Source organism: Tubulanus polymorphus, chromosome 8, assembly GCF_964204645.1.
Source record: "Tubulanus polymorphus chromosome 8, tnTubPoly1.2, whole genome shotgun sequence".
NCBI classification, from domain to species: Eukaryota; Metazoa; Nemertea; class Palaeonemertea; order Tubulaniformes; family Tubulanidae; genus Tubulanus; species Tubulanus polymorphus.
Window position 1 is genome coordinate 228,071 of NC_134032.1, and position 19,688 is coordinate 247,758.

The window sequence follows — 19,688 nt, forward strand, 5'->3', positions numbered from 1 at the left end:
GGGGATGAGAGGAGGGAGACCCACTCTTCCAGGGGGTAAGGGGATGAGAGGAGGGAGACCCACTCTTCCAGGGAGTAAGGGGATGAGAGGAGGGAGACCCACTCTTCCAGGGGGTAAGGGGATGAGAGGAGGGAGACCCACTCTTCCAGGGGGTAAGGGGATGAGAGGAGGGAGACCCACTCTTCCAGGGGGTAAGGGGATGAGAGGAGGGAGACCCACTCTTCCAGGGGGTAAGGGGATGAGAGGAGGGAGACCCACTCTTCCAGGGGGTAAGGGGATGAGAGGAGGGAGACCCACTCTTCCAGGGGGTAAGGGGATGAGAGGAGGGAGACCCACTCTTCCAGGGAGTAAGGGGATGAGAGGAGGGAGACCCACTCTTCCAGGGGGTAAGGGGATGAGAGGAGGGAGACCCACTCTTCCAGGGGGTAAGGGGATGAGAGGAGGGCTCCATTAGACGAATGAATACGAAAATAAGACCAAGTTGTTTTTTATGACGAAATACTGGTTTTTATTATGATTGATCGCGGCTACATTTGATAGAACACGCATTAAACACAAACAGCTCTCATAGCTCGAAATCACAGCAGAGCGCCCCCTATAAATAAAACCAGTTACCGTCAAAACGCTAATTCAACGCGTCATCGCCATTTCTAAAGTGCGTCTGCCCGCCAGGTGTCGTACACAATACGTGTTAAAGCGATAACAGATTAACATCAGTATAAAGCTGACGATCACTGACCTGACGAGCGATCGCACATAAACGAATAAATAAACAAATCTCGCTAATTGAATAATATAACCCCGTATTAAGCGGTTGAAAATTTGAATTTACCCTTCCCTCGCAGTCTGGCAGCTGACTGCTTCTTAAAAAAGGCCAGCAATCATTTGAAAAGTTTGGACTTACCACCGAAGTGCGGTGTATAACACTATAATGCGTTTACCCCACAGTCCATAAGTAAACAGATATGGATACACCGCACTGTGGGGTAGTTGTTACCCTGCAGTGCAGTGTAGTACAGCTTCAATGCGTTAACTCCACAGTACAATTGTCAGTCATGGTTCCACCATACTGTGGGTAGGTCTACCCTGCAATGCAGTGTATCATGCCTATACTGCTATGTTCACATGGGTACACCGCACTGCTGGCTAGACATCTACCCTGCAGTTCGATGTATTCTAGGCATACCGCTATGTGCAGTCACTATATGGATACACCGCAATGCTGGTTAGACAACTACCCTGCAGTTCGATGTATTCTAGGCATACCGCTATGTGCAGTCACTATATGGATACACCGCAATGCTGGTTAGACATCTACCCTGCAGTTCGATGTATTCTAGGCATACCGCTATGTGCAGTCACTATATGGATACACCGCACTGCGGGGTAGACAACTACCCTGCAGTTCGATGTATTCTAGGCATACCGCTATGTGCAGTCACTATATGGATACACCGCACTGAGGCTAGACATCTACCCTGCAGTTCGATGTATTCTAGGCATACAGCTATGTGCAGTCACTATATGGATACACCGCAATGCTGGTTAGACAACTACCCTGCAGTTCGATGTATTCTAGGCATACCGCTATGTGCAGTCACTATATGGATACACCGCACTGCGGGGTAGACAACTACCCTGCAGTTCGATGTATTCTAGGCATACCGCTATGTGCAGTCACTATATGGATACACCGCACTGCAGGCTAGACATCTACCCTGCAGTTCGATGTATTCTAGGCATACCGCTATGTGCAGTCACAATATGGATACACCGCACTGCGGGTTAGACAACTACCCTGCAGTTCGATGTATTCTAGGCATACCGCTATGTGCAGTCACTATATGGATACACCGCACTGCGGGGTAGACAACTACCCTGCAGTTCGATGTATTCTAGGCATACCGCTATGTGCAGTCACTATATGGATACACCGCAATGCTGGTTAGACAACTACCCTGCAGTTCGATGTATTCTAGGCATACCGCTATGTGCAGTCACTATATGGATACACCGCAATGCTGGTTAGACAACTACCCTGCAGTTCGATGTATTCTAGGCATACCGCTATGTGCAGTCACTATATGGATACACCGCACTGCGGGGTAGGTGAAACACTTGGGTATGTTGATTATACACCGTATAGCAGGAACTCGTACTGAAAGGGTTAACAATAAATCAACTAAACCTTCAAACATTGTCTTAACACTGCTACTAAGTTCCATCACTATGGCAACAATACACCTGACATTGTTAGCCATAGCGATACCAACAATCCGGTATGGTTGCCATAGCAATAATATATACATAGCTATGGCGGCGATGTAAACAAACGGTAACGCTATATTATATCTCCCTGGATAATCATTTGTTGCCCGTTCAGTTAAATCTAAGCTCTAAATCCCGACCGGGATTCAAAACATCTCGGGCTGCAGTTGTCCAAAAGTTGGTTAGTTAACCGGTGGATAGTGTAGACAATTAAAAGTTCATTGTATTTATTCGCCGGTTATCTGGTACCAACTTTTTCAACAACTGCAGCCCTGGAGTTATACCTTTACCCAAAATGCCCACGACGAGGCAGACGCACTTTCAAAATGAACACGCGCAAAAAAAAAAGAAATTTGTTCCGATGTTTTTTCATTTTTCGATTCAATCTTTCGATATAATGAATAATTATTGATTATTTATGATAAGACATGAAGACAACATAAACACATAGCGGTGGCGACATCTGGTGGCGATATATATAATTACCATGCAGCTACACACGTAGATTTTCTATATTCATGCAATTCATGTGGATCTGATTCCACAGTTTCCACAGTTTTCCAGTTAAAAATCATTTGCGATGTTTTAATGCGTCGAATTATGACAACCTTTTCGCTTGAGGTTAAACTATCGCAAGTGAATTGTTTTGAACTCATGAGAACTGAAGAACCAGATCCTTGGCCCAGTTGCAAAGTCAGGACTTAAGTCGAACAATGGTCTTAGATCTTAAGACTGGTCTTCACTTATTAGATTGCTTATAGAACTAAGATTGGTCTTAGATTGGTTACAGGACCAAAATGAGCTTAGACTGGACTTAAGTTTCTAGATTGGCTATAGAACTAAAATGAGTTTAGCTGACTGGTCTTAAGTTGTTAACCTTGACTGCGCTATAGAACTTAGATGCTCTTAAGACTGTTCTTAGAGATCTAAGCCACAAATGAAGAATATCTTAATTAGTAAGATCCACTATAGAACTAAGATAGTATTAAGTTGTTAGATTGACTATAGAACCAAAATGAACATGACTCTCAAATGTTGGCCTTGACTGCGCTATAGGACAAGGTAGTCTTAACACTGGTCTTAACCCTTTCAGTGCGTCTACACCGCAGTGCGGTGTATAAATCAGTGATGGATTTTGCTAGTACACCGCACTGCGGTGTATTGATGTAATTAGTAATTATCTCTATTGAAAAATGGCAGCAAGTGTCAAACATAGTGAAATACTAGTAACTAACGATACACCGCACTGCGGTGTAGACGCACTATAGTGGTATTCCCATTGTTCAACACACTAGGGTGGAATTTTTTAGAATTTTCAAATTTTCTCTAGCACAATAGGGTATTAATTAGTCAGCACTGAAAGGGTTAAACCTTAGTCCTGACTGCGCCACTGGGCTCTAGTAATAAATATGTATATCCCAGCAAGTTCAATTAAAGCAAGAAATGTGAATATGAATGAAAGCATTAAAATATGAAGAGAGAAATAGAGAGAGAATTAGTTTGATTTTTGTTCACATGACTTAATCAAAGCGCCAGACAACAATGTAGCGTAAAATACAAGCAACCGTTCCAATTTCTAGAAATCGTTAATTATTCCGTTTTTCTTTTTCTACGCGAAAATTAAACCTAACACCCCTTGAATCACGTAATGATAAAGTCCACAACCGCATGCGCGCGTGTGAAGCCGAACAGTCCATTTCGATAATAGGGGCGAATCATTACGGTTACAATCGACGCTTCGATATCTTACTCAATCCCGTAGAGTTACGATTATCGAATCACCCCCATAAACATAGTGGACTCCGCCTGATTCGGCACCCCCGTATCTACAACAGTGGACTTGACCTGACTCGGTGCGGGCAGGCATCGGAATTTTAAAGAATCGCTTTAACCATATTTCTGAACGTTATATCAGTTTCAGACGATATCGAGTTAAGGCGCCGTTCGCTGCATTCGATTTTCAGTCCTACGTTCTTGTATATTTAGATTCAGTATGTACACACTATATACGCATGCGCAAAATACTCCATCGAGTTTTATAATTAATGATTAACACGCGCCGATTACGCAGGGTCCGATCTAAGCATTTGTCCGATCACCCCCGGGGACAGGTATTATCTAATTAGCGCAAGTAGATTATCATTATCACTCGTCCGAAATTTTATGTCTCATTGCTTTTATCCAACTCGATAAAACGGATTATTTTACCGCCAGGCGGACAGCTTGTGTAGAGATGCTTGCCCCCGCCCGCGGGACGAGTGGCTTTTATTCCTTTGATCGGACCCTGTGATTACATTAACGGGTGGCTCCGGTCCGCAAAAAAGCCGAATAAACCCCCAGAGGGAATATATTTGCGAAGGCCTAAAATTTGTTGAAGCGCGAAGACATCTGATAACTGCAGCGCACCGCACTAAAATCCGGTTACGTCGGATCGCACTATTTTTTTTGCGGACCGGCTACACCAGTTTACCGGTTAACGCCGCGTGGACATTATTACGTAACATTATTTCCGTCGAATAGCTCTAAAAAGTCATGTGACCCGACGACATGTCGCTCGTTGTCTTCATATGAAATCACACCGTAGTATTAGTTCGGGTACGTGTGTCCAGATGGCGCTGCTGCATACAGCCGGAGTGAGAGAGCACCGCCACCCGGATTAACGCACTTCTTCATCTAGTTCTTATCGACAGTAGCATTCACCTTCATAGACGACGGTCTGCAAATCAAAAACCGAAAATGAATTATCTTCAAAATGCGGGTGTGCAACACCGGGTTCTCCCGCCAGATGGCGTGACGAATACTAGTCTTTCGTCGCATTAAGAATTACTATCCAATTTCCCAGATTTTTCCAAAATTTGTCAAATTCGATGTTTTTTTTTTTAGATTTTTCTGATTCCCTGGTTATTCAAGGATCCAGGTTCCACAGTTCTGAGTTGAGATCTAACTCTGAGTTAACTCAAACTCAGGGGTCCAGTTCCACAGTTGTGAGTTAAGATTTGACCCTGGGTTAAAACATTGAAAATGAACTAATCTTAACTCAGAATTAACTCTAACTCACAACTGTGGAACTGGATCCTGACTCTTAACTCACAACTGTGGAACCGGGCGAACGGCCAGCCACAATACGGTTACAGAATAGAGACTTACCCGGCATCACCGGCGCCAGTCTTGTCGACACCTAGCGCCATCTCCGACAGCGCTTTCAACGCGGTCAGCGCGGCCGCGTCGTGGGACGCTTCGGTCGTCGGACCCGCCCCGTGACTGACTTGTGGCGGGTTCGTCGACAGAGACACCAACGATAGATACTCGTTCTTATTGTTACCCTGGAAAATATGAGATCGAATCCTCGTGAGGTTCAGTGCAAGACTTAGTGTTCTTCTAAACCAGGGCAGGGTTTCATAGATGTGGAGGAAAAATAGTCCCTGGGAATATTTTGAAATTTGTCAGTTGTAACCATGGTTTCTCATTGTTACTACGGTGGTTGTTACCCAGATTGAGGATTTACCCCTAGGGATAACTTCGATACTCGGTCTATGAAACCGGGCCCAGGAATCCTAGAGATCAGTCATTCCTGGATAAATTGACTAAGGGGTTTTAAGGGAGACCATTTAAAATTCACTTTCATGTCCCAATTACAGTAGACTTGCTCCTAAATCCGGAACTGTTTATCTCAGTAAACCATTAATTCGGTGGTTTAGCAAGCAAATATTCATCCGATACACAAACTAAACTCAGTTCCTAATTCAGTAACCCCCTAATTGGGTAAACAAATTTCCCGGTCCCAACTGGTACCGATTTAGGTGTAGTTTAATCGTAAAACTAAAACCATTTCTAATTACGTATTTCTCAAAATCAAAGTCTTAAAGTTGTTTCAGGAATTTGGCTCCGAATTAAGTCATTTCAAGCACCTTTTAAAGCATTTTCTGTATTAAGAAGTTTGTAAGGAATCAAGGAGTCGCACATTCAGCGCCAGACATTCAGTTCTCGAATAAAAACTCGTACCTTCGGGAAGTCGGTGAATTGAACTTGGAATCCGAGTATCTCAGCGAGATAGTTCAACTGTTGCTTCGGTCGAACGAGTGACTGAGCGAGAACTCGTTTATTATCGGCTTTACGCAACGCTTCAACCGTCGGCGACCGACCTGCAACAATATAATCATCTATTTTACTGAGAATTGTTGAAGTCATCAGTCACATTGGTTACTAACTATAATTTTACTGAATCGTCGAAGTCATTGACAATGAGAAGGCCCACATAAGTAACTAATTATAATTTTACTGAATCGTCGAAGTCATTGACAATGAGAAGGCCCACATAAGTAACTAATTATAATTTTACTGAATCGTCGAAGTCATTGACAATGAGAAGGCCCACATAAGTAACTAATTATAATTTTACTGAATCGTCGAAGTCATTGACGATGAGAAGGCCCACATAAGTAACTAATTATAATTTTACTGAATCGTCGAAGTCATTGACGATGAGAAGGCCCACATAAGTAACTAATTATAATTTTACTGAATCGTCGAAGTCATTGACGATGAGAAGGCTCACATAAGTAACTAATTATAATTTTACTGAATCGTCGAAGTCATTGACGATGAGAAGGCCCACATAAGTAACTAATTATAATTTTACTGAATCGTCGAAGTCATTGACGATGAGAAGGCCCACATAAGTAACTAATTATAATTTTACTGAATCGTCGAAGTCATTGACGATGAGAAAGCCCACATAAGTAACTAATTATAATTTTACTGAATCGTCGAAGTCATTGACGATGAGAAGGCCCACATAAGTAACTAATTATAATTTTACTGAATCGTCGAAGTCATTGACGATGAGAAGGCCCACATAAGTAACTAATTATAATTTTACTGAATCGTCAGAGTCATTGACAATGAGAAGGCCCACATAAGTAACTAATTATAATTTTACTGAATCGTCGAAGTCATTGACAATGAGAAGGCCCACATTAGTAACTAATTATAATTTTACTGAAAGTAGTTATAAAGTTTTACCGTGATCGAGTAACTCTTTAGCGATGAGCGAAGTAGTTTGAGCGGAGACCATCACGTCGCCGACCTGATAAACGCCCGGTTTCAACAGATTGATGTTGCCGTGGTGATTCGACGAGCGCACGGCGTCGGGCATCAGTAACACGCCGGGCACAAGCTGTCGACCGGCGGCCATCGCTGTTTCCGTCTCAACGAACGTCACTTTCTTATCACCGCTTGCCTGCAGAGAAAATAGAAATAGATGACTATTAGGATATAGTGGAAACGTTGAATAAACTACACTAGCTCGAGGAAACATTTCAGACTCTTTTTATTCTTAGTGTGCGGGGATTTTATATTATCTTTACAACACGGACTCAGAGTGTTTCATCAATGGTTATAATGAGGACAACATCAGTATTCCTGAAGATGACTATTAGGATATAGTGGAAACGTTGAATAAACTACACTAGCTCAAGGAATACAGTATTCCTGAAGATGACTATTAGGATATAGTCGAAACGTTGAATAAACTACACTAGCTCAAGGAAACATTTCAGACTCTTTTTATTCTTAGTGTGCAGGGATTTTATATTATCTTTACAACACGGACTCAGAGTGTTTCATCAATGGTTATAATGAGGACAACATCAGTATTCCTGAAGATGACTATTGGGATATAGTGGAAACGTTGAATAAACTACACTAGCTCAAGGAAACATTTCAGACTCTTTTTATTCTTAGTGCGCAGGGATTTTATATTATCTTTACAACACGAACTCAGAGTGTTTCATTAATGGTTATAATGAGGACAACATCAGTATTCCTGAAGATGACTATTAGGATATAGTCGAAACGTTGAATAAACTACACTAGCTCAAGGAAACATTTCGGACTCTTTTTATTCTTAGTGTGCAGGGATTTTATATTATCTTTACAACACGGACTCAGAGTGTTTCATCAATGGTTATAATGAGGACAACATCAGTATTCCTGAAGATGACTATTAGGATATAGTGGAAACGTTGAATAAACTACACTAGCTCAAGGAATACAGTATTCCTGAAGATGACTATTAGGATATAGTCGAAACGTTGAATAAACTACACTAGCTCAAGGAAACATTTCAGACTCTTTTTATTCTTAGTGTGCAGGGATTTTATATTATCTTTACAACACGGACTCAGAGTGTTTCATCAATGGTTATAATGAGGACAACATCAGTATTCCTGAAGATGACTATTAGGATATAGTGGAAACGATGAATAAACTACACTAGCTCAAGGAAACATTTCAGACTCTTTTTATTCTTAGTGTGCAGGGATTTTATATTATCTTTACAACACGGACTCAAACCTCATTTCCGTTACTGGTTTTGATCGCCGGTTTCGTTGGCTGGGGCGACGGTCGACTGTAGCCCAACAACTGCAGCATGGCCTCGGCCGCGTTACGCTTGGCTAACTTTTTATTCGGCCCGATACCGGGCGCCACGTTCACGCCAACAGTCACCTGAAAACAAACAAATACCCGCAAATAAACATCATTAAACTTTTTAGAGGGATTCGACATCGAAACAGAAGTATATACTAATTCTTTTAGAAAAATATATAGATTGTAACAACTATATGTAAGGTGACAGCTACAGCCTGATTGGCCAGATGCCCACATATCAAACAATGAAATGCGCAAAACCGTGAACACGTGTCTCTGCGCAAAACGCGTTTAAGTCGCGATTTTTGCAGCGAGCATTTCGTTAGCTTTGTGGATACACCAAAATACTTAATAATCGCGTTTTATTCGCCGCCAAATGGGAGGTTTTATCTAGGCTAGTGTACTGTAAATACACACAGAGTTTCAATTTTTCAAACCTCCCTTCCCTTCATTCGCATAATTGGCCATTCTTCATAAATATTAACGATTATATTTGCACCGATTCGACTCCCGTGAAGTGTCTGCTCTCTATCACTGACCTGCATAACGAACTCTCTACGTCGCGGTAACCCTCGTTCCTCGACCAGTGTATAAACCGGTTCTCGTTCTTTCTTTGCCTGTTGTATCTGTATGAGTCGACTGATCGGGTTGATACCGACGCCGTATCCAGGGTCCGCCTTCTGCATCTTAATCAGATTGCGATTCTTCTTTTTGTTGCCGGGCAACGGCTGCGTCGAGAAAACGATTAAAATACGTTTCGTTAATGAAAGAACTGAGTTTGTATACATAACTTCCCCCTCCCTAACTATTCAATGAGATCTAGGAAAATTGGGAGTCGGGGACCAGTTGCACAGTGGTCTTCAATCTTAAGACTGGTTTTAAGTTGTTAGATTGGTTATAGAACCAAAATGAGCTTAGACTGGTCTAAAGTTGTTAGATTGGTTATAGAACTAAAATGAGTTTAGACTGGTCGCAAGTTGTTAGATTGGTTATAAAACTAGGTTGGTCTTAGACTGGACTTTAGTCTAAGCTGTGCAACCGGGGCCCAGTTGCACAGTCCTAAATTAGGTTCAAAAATGGTCTTAAATCTTGAGAAAAGGGGGCAACCTCAAAATAGGGGTCCACACCTCGGAAAATACCGCCAAACTATTCAACACCATCCCGAACAGACGGATGTGCTTACCGGCCTCGGTTTCGGTCGCGTCGGTACCATCGCCGGCGGCAACGGAGGTAGTTTTCGCAGCTCCTCGAGCATCTTCTCGGCCGCGCGTTTCTTCGAGATCTTCTTACCGTTGCCGTCGCCGTCTCGCGCGATGTCGCCGACGAGGCATCGCGTGCGGAACGTGCGCATGTGCGGCGGACCGGTCTCACTAATCACCTCGAAGTTTACCGATAGTTTACGCTTCAACGCGATCTCGTGCACGAGACTGATCTCTGATTTCAGCTCGTCGTTTCGTTCCTCTTCGGTCATCGTCGTTACGGCAACAGCGGCAGACGTCTGCAACGTCGGCTCGTCTACAACGTGAAGATCGAGATCATGAAATTCCAGTTTTCCAGGAAAAGCCCTTAACCCTTTCTTTCAGTGAGTCTACACCGCAGTGCGGTGTATAAATTGGTGATAGATTTTGCTAGTACACCGCACTGCGGTGATGTAATTCATAAACGTTTCCATCTCTTATGAAAGATGGCAGCACCTGTCAAACACAGATAGAAATAAGTAACAATAAATTACTAGAAATAAATAACTAACAATGCACCGCATTGCGATGTAGACGCATTTTAGCTGATGCCTGTTATTTGATGTAATGGGCTGGAATTTTTGGTATTGATGTAATTAGTAATTAGTATTTATGTCAATTGAAAGACACGGTCAACCCTTTCAGTGCGTCTACACCGCAGTGCGGTGTATAAATCAGTGATGGATTTTACTAGTACATCGCACTGTATTCCTCAGTATTTCTCGTTGTAAAACAGTAACAGATACCGATAATCAGGAACGGTTGCCAGCTTTCTGGTCAGTCGTTTAAGGATATAAGGAGTTTCCGAGGATTTTTAAAGGAAAAAATTTCAATTTTTGAGGAAGCGTCTGCATCACTTTCATATCCCAATTACAGTAAACTCCTCCTAAATCGGAACTGTTTATCTCAGTAAACTATTTAATTCAGTGGTTTTATATGCAGATTTTTATCCTATACCCTATGAACTCGTTTTCTAATTTGGCAACCATCTAATTATTGGGTAAAAATAAATCCAGGTCCCAAATTCTCAAAATTCAAGGAGTTTTAAAGTATTTTCTGACATTTTGTTCAAATTAAAAGAGTTTCCAGCTACTTTTAAAGTATTTTGCCTTTAAAAGGAGTTTTTAATGAACTGAGGGGTCGTAGGGACCCCGATGAAAATACGATTACCTTCCGATTTCGTCAAGTTCTCGTCAGGCGGAACCGGTAAAGCTATCAGTATTTTCAGCGCTTTGTCAGCGGCGCAGTGCCGCGCGGCTTGGCGTGTCGGACCCTCGCCGATGAACTCGCGTTGCCCGACCTTCAGCGACACGTAGAACACACGCGGTAGTCGCGGGTAGTGGTAACGTTGGTTGTACATGCCGCGGTAGTCGTAATTCGGCGGCGGGTAGTACTGCGGTCGGTGCGGTTCGATCGTCTGGTAGACGGCCGGTTCACCACGTTTCATCGCGATCGCGTTTAACTCGACCGTCGGAGTGATGTTGTTAGCCGATACGTACACTGCGCGGAATAAAACAGAGAGGGAAAATCGATCATCGTAAATATCGAACCCTCGATCGGCAATTACCTCACAATTCAAGGATTAATCAAAATACAAAGAAGTTTAACATTGACAGGGGTCCCACAAATCAGTTATTCCAGGATCCAGTTTCACAAAAAGGATTAAGGCCTAAATCGATCCAAGATAAACTGAATTAATGAAGAAATTAAATCGATTTAAGAGTTAAACCTGTTCGTGAAACTGTGAGTTAGAGTTAACTGTGAACTCAGGATCCCGTTCCACAGTTGTGAGTTAGAGTTAACACTGAACTCAGGATCCAGTTATTCAGTTGTTTTCAATGTGTTAACCCAGAGTCAAATCTTAACTCAGAACAGTGGAACTAGATCCTGAAGCCTAAAGCCTAGCGCACATCGACACTGCGATCGGAGACAACTAGTTGCTACCGAACGATTACCCCGCGCACATCGAAATCTAGTTACAACCGGTCAGTTGCAGCAACTGCATGGCGCGTGTCGATCGTCGAAATCCAGAGCGCGCACATCGACGGATATGACTGCGATTGAGTACAACCAGTTGCTCAAAAGTAGAACATGGGCAACTGACTGGAACTGGAGATAGATCGACGCTTACCAATCGTAAGCTCGCTCACATCGACACATTCAAGCAACTGATCGTATCCAGCCAGTTGCTCTCATGCGCCGAAAACTGCCTTGCAACTAGTTGTCTCCAATCGCACTGTCGATGTGCGCTAGGCTTAAGATTTTTCAAGGAGAAAATTTTAAATTTCGAGAGGTGTATGGATCACTTTCATATCTCGATTACAGCGTAATTTCCCAAATTTAGAAATGATCAGAATCCATGAAAAAAATCAATTCTTCAATTAACGGAAAGGAATTTTTTAAGGAGTCAAATTGCAGTATGAACTGTGCAAGGATAGGGTTTCAGGCCAACGATAAGCGGACAATAATGCGACCTGACTTACGGTTCTGATTGTAGGCCCGCGGTGGTTTGGGTGGGGGGTGTTTATATGTAGTTTTCTGAAGGGCGGTCTCGGCGGCTGAGTGTTGAGCTTTCTTGATGCTGGCGCCCGACGAGTCGTACTCCTCTTCACCGAGTTTCAACTTGACGAAGAATGTTTTCTTGTGCGCCGGTCCCGTTTCATCTACCAAGGTGTACTGGTGTTGTATCTGTGAGACAGGAGGAAATATATGAGATCTATACAAAATCTTTAGAAATCATTTTTGCAGCCTGGAACCTGCAACCGTTCAGACAATATGGCACCCTTTTAAACGATCTTCTGCCTGGAACCACCCCTCCAGACAACCCATTCACCCTGGAAGCACCCCTCCAGAAAACCCATTCACCCTGGAACCACCCCTCCAGAAAACCCATTCACCCTGGAACCACCCCTCCAGAAAACCCATTCACCCTGGAAGCACCCTTTTCATACAATCTTCAGCCTGGAGCCATCCTTTCAGACAATCTACATCCTGGAGCCAGCCCTTAAAACAATTTTCAGCCTGGAGCCGCCCTCATGGCAGTAACTAGTGAAGTCAGTGTTTTCAGTAAGAGCCAGGTCCCAGGTCCCAGACCCGTCTGTCGTTTGTAAAGGACCCGCCTGTTTTTTCAAACCAGCTTTCGTTTCAGGGACTGTGACATATAATGGGACCCTCTTGTTCATCAAAGGGACCTGGCTTATTAATTTCTTATTGAAAACACTGGAAGTGTGGACAAACAGTAAATTTCTCGAACACTACCGACACGTAAACATCCCTAAAAACGACGATTACCTTGTTATATCGTGCCAGTTCATTAATAAGACACATCGGGGTTTTTTCTTTTGTGTTTGCCAACGGAGAGTTAGACATCTGTTCAGACGCACCATTTAAAACCATTCCCGCGCCGCCGCCACCGGCAATAATACCGCGCCCGTTGTGCGACGGCAACAACGGCTGCGTCGTCGCGTCCGTCTGCGACGGCATTACGTTGCCGTTCGATTGTTGCTGGTTGCCATAGGCGACTGCACCTACGATCATGCCTTTTGTCGGTGTGTTGTGATGTTGTTGAACTGCGGGCATCATCGCAGCCATGCTGGACGAGTTCGGCGATACTTTCAACGTTTTATTGGCCATCTTCTACTCGAAAATAAAATATCAACGATAAAAAACAGATCACAAAATTGTTAGATACATTAATTGGGGGTACATTTAAAATATCAAATACCCTTAAATCTAGTCCTAAACCTAACCCTTAAATCTAGTCCTTAACTTAACCCGTAAATCTAGTCCTAAGCCTAAACCCTTAAATCTAGTCATTAACTTAACCCTTATATCTAGTCCTAAGCCTAAACCCTTAAATGTAGTCCTAAACCTAACCCTTAAATCTAGTCCAAAACCCAACCCTTAAATTAAACCCTTATATCCAGTCTTTAGCTCGGGTAAACCCTAAATATAGTCTTTAACTTAACCCTTAAATTTAGTCCTAAACCTCAAGCCGTAAATCTAGTCCTAAACCTAACTAGATCTTAATCATATTTCGGGTGCATCATTGCACAGAGGTTTGTATTTGGTCAAACGTCCTTACAGACCCGGTCAAAACATCCGACCTCGCCGAGTGTTAATTATTATTCTGTGTGCAGAGCAGACGTAGGGCGAGGTTGTTTTTCACGGAGGGCTAAGAAGAAGTCTTCTTGAATCTTCACGCAAGAATGTCTTCCAAGACGACTGTAATTCGTCGGTTCAAATATCGATTTTTCGAAATTTTCTCTTCTCAAAATCTCATTGCTTTTCAGCTTTAGCTCAGTTTTTTTTAAATTTTAAGTCAACAACAATTCACTAAGATAATTCACCCAGGATAATGACTAATGTCTATTTATTAATGGATGAGACCTGTTTTTCTTGGATATTTTGCTTACTTTTTGGGGTACATACCTCATTTATGTCTTAACAGAATGCCAAAAATCGCGGACAACAACAGAATATCCAATATATTTCCAGTTCTGTACCAATTAGATGCATTGGCAAAAAGACTCCTTAAGTCCAATTGAATGAGAGAGAAAATCCTCCATTTTGTGAAATTTCTTGAATTTTTACATTGTCACCATGCCTACGAAATGTAGTTATTTTTCTTGTGGGGTCTCAACAACTAAATCAGGGTGGCGTAGGCATGGTAACAATGTTCAAATCCAAGAAATTTGACAAAATGGAGGATTTTCTCTCTCATTCAACTGGACTTAAGGAGTCTTTTTGCCAATCCATCTAATTGGTACAGAACTGGAAATATATCAGATATTCAGTTGTTGTCCGCGATTTTTGGCATTCTGTTAAGACATAAATGAGGTATGTACCCCAAAAAGTAAGCAAAATATCCCAGAAAAACAGGTCTCATCAATTAATAAATAGACATTACATGACTGATGACATGTCAAAATATCAATCCACTTTCCTCTCAAATGATAATTCGGAAATACGAAACGAGAACTCACTTTTTGTTCGGTATTGATTTTTAGGCTAGAAGTCGCGGGGTCGATGACGATTGTTTGATACAGAGTTTAACCAGGGAGATCAGCGGTTTATTGGCAAACAGTAAAGAAAATGTCAGACTAACATGCGTTCATCATGTTGGCCTGCACCCAGAATAATACATACATAGAATACTGGTTACTCGTCGCAATGCTCCGTAGCCAGGTTGATAAGTACATGTGGCAAGTGAGTCTGAAGTTAGTTCGCGTTTTCGCCGCTATCGTTTATTCAAGAGGCAGCACTTGACGGCTAACCTTTGATCCACCGGCGTGTCTAGTATTTCCCAAAATGGACTTTAATCTACAACCTAGAAGTATGGAATTCCTCAAGGGCCATACGACTTACGAGTTACGATTTAGGACTAACGTCTTACGAGTTATTATACATTTCCTTCAATACGTCACGACTTACGATTTACCGTTTACTCCAGTATCAAAATTAAATAAAAAAATTGTTTTCAGAGAATGAATGGTATGGTAAAGAAGTCTTTGGCAGAATTTCAGAGGATCCGTTCTATGTCTCCCTCTATTGACACTGACACTGACAGGGCCTGTAGGCCTACACTGTTTTTTAAATCGTGATCAATTTATACAATAACCCTATAAAAGACCCGGCAGTGAAATGATTACTAATTTTATTATAACTAACCAAAATGACCCGGCCGCTGCGAAGAAACAAGGTATCATATTTGTTTAGCCTTGAACTTGGAATTATTTATGTCACCACTTCGGGGAAGCTATGCATTTATTTATGAGAAATAAAGCCAGAGGTTTTCATCAATAAATGTTAACGTTTTTATCCTTCGATTTCAATAGATTATTCTAAAATTTAAGAAAAAAAAACAGGCGGCGGCTAAATTAGGAGGGGCCGAGCTGTTGGGAATCAAGTAATTTATTTTTATGGCCTTATCAAAGTTCTACGATGGTTCAGCTGGCTACTGGCGCGTGTTCAACACGGCAGTTGAACCTTCGATAACTCCATTCAACGATAAAGAGACACAATTGCGGTTTTTCAGAGTTTGTTGATACCATTCACACGCGCTATTGAACACAATTGTAATACGTCACCGGCTGACCACAGTGTGTAAGCATAGGCGAGCTCATTCACCTCCGCTATCTCACACTGTGCAGACATGCTTCCGTGGATTCTCCTGGCGATCATGATCCTGGCGATCTTCGCTGCGCTCCTGTTCCTGCTTCCTGAGGAACGACGTCTTTATGTTTTATGTGTTACTGTTTGTCTCCGTACTGTCCTGTACTGTTCTGTGTTAATTAACCCGTTCTATTTTTCAGGTTTTAACCCGTTTTATTTTTCAGGGCCGATTTCTCTGTCGAATTTAAATGTTTGCTGGAACAAAACTAATGTCCGAAAGCGCCAGCTCTCCTTCGCCGGTCACGTGTCGAGGATGTCAGACAAAGAGTCAGTCAGGAAATGGCTGCCCTCTACACGCCCTCATACGGAACACGAAAACCAGGATGACGAGGCCTCACTCTCCCCACGTATCAACAGTGTGTGCTAGGTGACGTCAATGACGGACAGATCTGTGGGATTGTTTGCGGTAAAAATGGAGTGGTAACGCTGGACTGTCTTCTAGTATTCATTGATTCCTTTTCAGGAATTGCTTCAGACAAAGATTTAGTCTCGTCTTCCTTTGCGTTCTAGCATTCATTGATTCCTTTTAAGGGATTGCTTCGGGCAGGGATTAATTTCCCTGTCTTCCTTTGAGTGTTAGTATTCATTGATTCCCAGTGGGTTGCTTCGGACGGGATTAAGTCTTGTCTTCCCTTGGGTGCTAGTGCCGGCAATCCAGTTGCGCTACTCTATTTTTGTCACAAGCACATGTGCAGGTTTGTCAGTTACTGACGTCACCCGGCACACCCTGTCGGTAAATGGTGAAAGTAAGGCGTCGTCATCCTGGTTTTCGCGTTCTGTGTGAGGGCGTGTAGAGAGCAGTATATTCCTGGCTGGCTCATTGTCTGGTGTTCTCGGCACGTGACCGGCGACGGAGAGCTGAAAAGCTTTCGAACATTAGTTTTGTTCCGTACCAGGTTTTCATCGCTCTTCTCTTTTTTTCATTTCAGGACTCCCAAGATGAAGAAGAAGATGCTGAAGGCGACTACAGAAGATGGCGAAAAAAGAACACTGAACTCAGCAATATTGAAAGTTAAGTTGATACACATGTAAATTACGATGTATGATACAGAAAGGATTGTGTAACTACAGAATATCGTTCTTTTACTCATTTCAGGTTAATCCGGAAAGGCCCATCTAAAATCTGCCCACCAGAAGTGCCCACAAAAGACTCCACCTTGAAGTACCAACAAACACCGAAAGACCAGCCGTACCCGAACCTGGCAGTCTCATCCTGCATGGCAACAGGAATGCATACAGACATAAAGCTAAGTTGATTTTTCATGTCTGGGGTAGAATGCATAGGCACTGGAGAGGATAGAGACGCTGGTCAAGCTCGCCATCTCCGCACTACTTTATTGAGGCTCTGTGGCCCGTAGTAAATTGAAATATAGCTAGGGCAATGATTGCTTGAATATTTACAATATTAGACTTTGGTCTGATAATTAAAATGTAGATTGGTCAGTTATTGATTAAAAGATTTTGTAAGTATGTACAATTAAGGTAAATTCAATATCTTATGTGACATTTGAAATTTTTCGAATGTACCGTAGATATATCAGGCCTCATATGACTATTGTTTAACTGACAATCAAGATATAGATAGGACAATTTACTAATTAACCAATCACTTAGATATTAGCAATCATTCAATATCTTATAATGTTTGACGAGAAATTCTTCTGGTGTAGATATTTTAGGGCCCCGTATACATTTAGGCTGGCTTTACTTGTAAAGATATATATCAATTAAACTTTATCGTCGGTTAATAGATTTTTTTACAAATAATATATTGATACATGTGTCATTTATAGTCATTTATAAACATTCAGGCACTTTACAGTATATATTATATGCTGCTTTACCCATCGCATTAATGAATTTCTGGGGGAAAGATGTATAAAATATTGTCTAGGGCTCTATCGAGATCTGGTGTAATATGGGGATAACTATGGACTGTGGGTTTTTCAGAAACCTTGATTAGGTCTCGGCACTTTGACAAATCTAGAATAAAACAAAGCTTTAATTGGTTCAAATCATTCCCAACATCCATACTCTGTGCCTTGTTTTGCGCTATGATTAATGTTTAACTGAACATTATCATATATAGCTAGGAAAAATTGCTCATTAACCAATTGCTTAGATATCAATAATTAATAAGAATTCAATATTTCTAAGATCAAAAAGTATTTATACGGTATGTAATACAGGTCCATAATATAAATGTCGTAAAACTGGAAATTAAAATATAGCTGATATATGTATGAGCACATCTGAATCAGTCTCATCGACTGATCAGTATTTACATCTCCAACTGCCGTACTTATGGCAACTGGTCATGTTCTTCACAATTGCCAAAATTTACCTAAACCTAACTGATTCATCTAAAAGCCATACTGTGTGCCAAGTTACGCATAATAGATATTGCTTAACTGACAATTAGAATCAAAGGTGAATAACTCATTAATGTATTACTATAAGATATCTATGATTTAAAAGGTAAATTCAATATGTTATGTGAAATTGTTTTTAATTCAGGTCCATGGACATTTAAAATGTAGCTGATACATGTGTATCTGAGCACATTTATTTATCTGTATCTAGTGAACCTATTGTGTCTTCATACAGCTGTATTAGTTTTGATACATATTGCCAAAATCATTTAACGCAGATTTACTTCCGATCGAAGGGAGATAAAACAAATCTGTACGTGAACAAATACATTCCTGAATTTGGAAGGGAGAATATTTCAATTTCACTGTGTATGTCAGATTGAGAGCCTTATTCTGACAGGATATCCTTAACTTAGGTCTTATTCCTCTTGCTAATAGCTCTCTTTTACTAACCCCTCTCCTTCAAACTATTTTCTAGCATCATGTCTTGCACCGCACCAGGGAGGTCCGGTCATAACAAGGTCTTTCGGTCCTTATACACAGTGTACTACTATAAAAGGGAAATAAAGATTATATAGCAAATCGGCTTTAAGGGAATTTCTAATTTACCGCTAAAAATGTGCTTTTATCTTAATTTCTGATGAATTCAAATAGGCTAGTGATGAATTCACCACATCTGAAATTCTACTCGTGTAGATTTTCAGGCTCCATGTTCAACTGACTATTAAGATGTAGCTAGTATGATGACTAATTAACGGATTGCTTAGATATCTAGAAGATTAATTAAAATTAATTCAATGTAATGAATATAAGTGAAAATAATTTAAAAAATAGTGCAGTGGATGAGACGACTGTATCGCGCAATGTCACCTGCGTCATAACTGGGCGACATGTGTGTGGGATCTGTTGAATCAGTTAGGTTTTGGTGAATTCTGGATTCATCAAACTAGATATCAAAAGCTCTGATGCAAAATTAGCATTTTGAAATAGTGATCAATCGAAACCAGATCTGAAATTCTTGTCGCGTAGAAATATCAAGCCCCGCATAAAATATTGTCAGAGACAATTTTGATTATAGCTAGGAAATTAATTGAGTGATTAGGTTTCTAAGATGAAGATTCATTCAGCATCTTCATATAAGGTAAAAGTGCTCAAATCTTAACCGTAGGGGCTGATACGAAACTTTATAATCTAATTGGTTGATATC

General features: G+C 41.4%; 1 protein-coding gene across 1 annotated transcript; it reads right to left on the reverse strand.

The window, feature by feature from the left end:
- Positions 1-488: 488 nt before the first annotated feature.
- LOC141910174 (double-stranded RNA-binding protein Staufen homolog) lies at positions 489-15,072 on the reverse strand. Its single transcript, XM_074800902.1, has 11 exons — positions 14,921-15,072; positions 13,227-13,571; positions 12,419-12,623; positions 11,106-11,435; positions 9,881-10,212; positions 9,237-9,425; positions 8,623-8,775; positions 7,291-7,507; positions 6,271-6,410; positions 5,416-5,591; positions 489-4,984 (listed from the first exon to the last, which is right to left on the reverse strand). The coding sequence occupies exons 2-11, from the start codon at positions 13,566-13,568 to the stop codon at positions 4,942-4,944; spliced, it is 2,127 nt and encodes a 708-aa protein (XP_074657003.1). The 5' UTR covers positions 13,569-13,571; positions 14,921-15,072; the 3' UTR covers positions 489-4,941.
- Positions 15,073-19,688: the final 4,616 nt, after the last annotated feature.

Bases quoted from the DNA above. Each gene is read 5' to 3' on its own strand.
- LOC141910174 (XM_074800902.1), bottom strand. From the start codon at position 13,568: ATGGCCAATAAAACGTTGAAAGTATCGCCGAACTCGTCCAGCATGGCT. The intron at 9,426-9,880 runs GTAAGCACATCC...TTCTCGACGCAG, and splicing joins CGCGACCGAAACCGAGGCCG to CCGTTGCCCGGCAACAAAAA. The intron at 4,985-5,415 runs GTAAGTCTCTAT...TTTGATTTGCAG, and splicing joins ACTGGCGCCGGTGATGCCGG to ACCGTCGTCTATGAAGGTGA.